Source organism: Propithecus coquereli, unplaced genomic scaffold (genome assembly GCF_000956105.1).
Source record: "Propithecus coquereli isolate 6110/MARCELLA unplaced genomic scaffold, Pcoq_1.0 Scaffold126, whole genome shotgun sequence".
Classification (NCBI taxonomy): Eukaryota; Metazoa; Chordata; class Mammalia; order Primates; family Indriidae; genus Propithecus; species Propithecus coquereli.
In genome coordinates, this window is record NW_012136747.1 from 1,415,904 (window position 1) to 1,416,994 (window position 1,091).

A 1,091-nucleotide genomic window follows, 5' to 3' on the forward strand; every position below is an offset into this window, starting at 1 on the left:
TGATGGCTATGCTAGTGGGAAGGAGAATGTGGGCAAGAGAATACATTTCTGCTCAGGCTATAAGCAGGAAGTGACCCTTCCCACTAACAGGAGTTGCCCCAGTATGCTCTATGTTTGTACATATCACTAAAAGTAAGCCTGAAACCAAAGCCCAGTCACTTGCTGACTTGTCACTGGGTTTCAGTCTGGAAACAAAGTAATGGATTCAACCATACTCCAACTCCTCAACCTCTGCTGCTTCTCCTGAAGATGAGCTGAAGGCAAGCCTGCAATGAACAGATCTTCGAGCTACTGGCATATTTTTCCACCTCCCAGGAAGAACCTCCCTGCCATAACTTACCTGAACAAGGCGTCTGTGGAGTGCACATATTCCCCTGATCAGTAACATAAATCTGCACAGGGCCAAACCAGGCATTTACGGTTCTAAGTGGAACTCCTTGGGCCGCTGAGAAGACAAGTTTGGCAAATAGGAACTCTTTTAATTCTTTTAAGTCAGAAGTATAGCAGTTATCAACTGAACATTTTAATAGAGTATTAACCACCACCTTACATGTGTGTCCAACAATGCTCTTGGGATACAAGATAAAAGATAAATATGACCCTTGTCCTGAACCACATGCTTCTTAAGGGCAGAGATTACACGTCATTTGCCTGTGCTTATTCCAGGCCTGGCATAGCACCTATCATAATAGATATTCAGAAAAAACTTCTGAGTGAGGACGCTATCAAGTTGGCAAGATACGCCCATTAAAGACCAATGTAAGGGCAGTGTGGTACAGAAGAAAGCACTTCTGTCTGTCTCCCTCTACATCTCTCTTACAGGAACACTTGTGATGGCTTTTAGGGCCTGCCTAGATGGTCCAGGGTAATCTTGCAGTCTCAAGTCTTAAATTAATTACATCTACAAAGACCCTTTTTACAAATAAGGTAACATTCACAGGTTCCAAGGATTAGAACATGGACATATCTTTGGGATCCATTATCAGCCTACCACACTGAGTTCTGGCCTATGGCATGTGACCAGAAGTAATATACATAGCTTGCAGGTCTGGTCTGCGAAAACTTTCCAGATGAAATCTTTTCTTTTTTTT

The 1,091-nt window shown here is 42.9% G+C and overlaps 1 protein-coding gene across 1 annotated transcript in view; it reads right to left on the bottom strand.

Annotated features, from left to right (window-relative positions):
* Positions 1-205: 205 nt before the first annotated feature.
* WBP2NL (WBP2 N-terminal like) overlaps positions 206-1,091 on the bottom strand; it is a 25,579-nt gene continuing 24,693 nt past the window's right edge. Inside the window, exons 5-6 of the mRNA XM_012637970.1 lie at positions 341-445; positions 206-243 (exon numbers count right to left, since the gene is read on the bottom strand). Coding sequence (XP_012493424.1) covers positions 206-243; positions 341-445 — 143 coding nt within the window. The remainder of the gene's footprint in view (positions 244-340; positions 446-1,091) is intronic.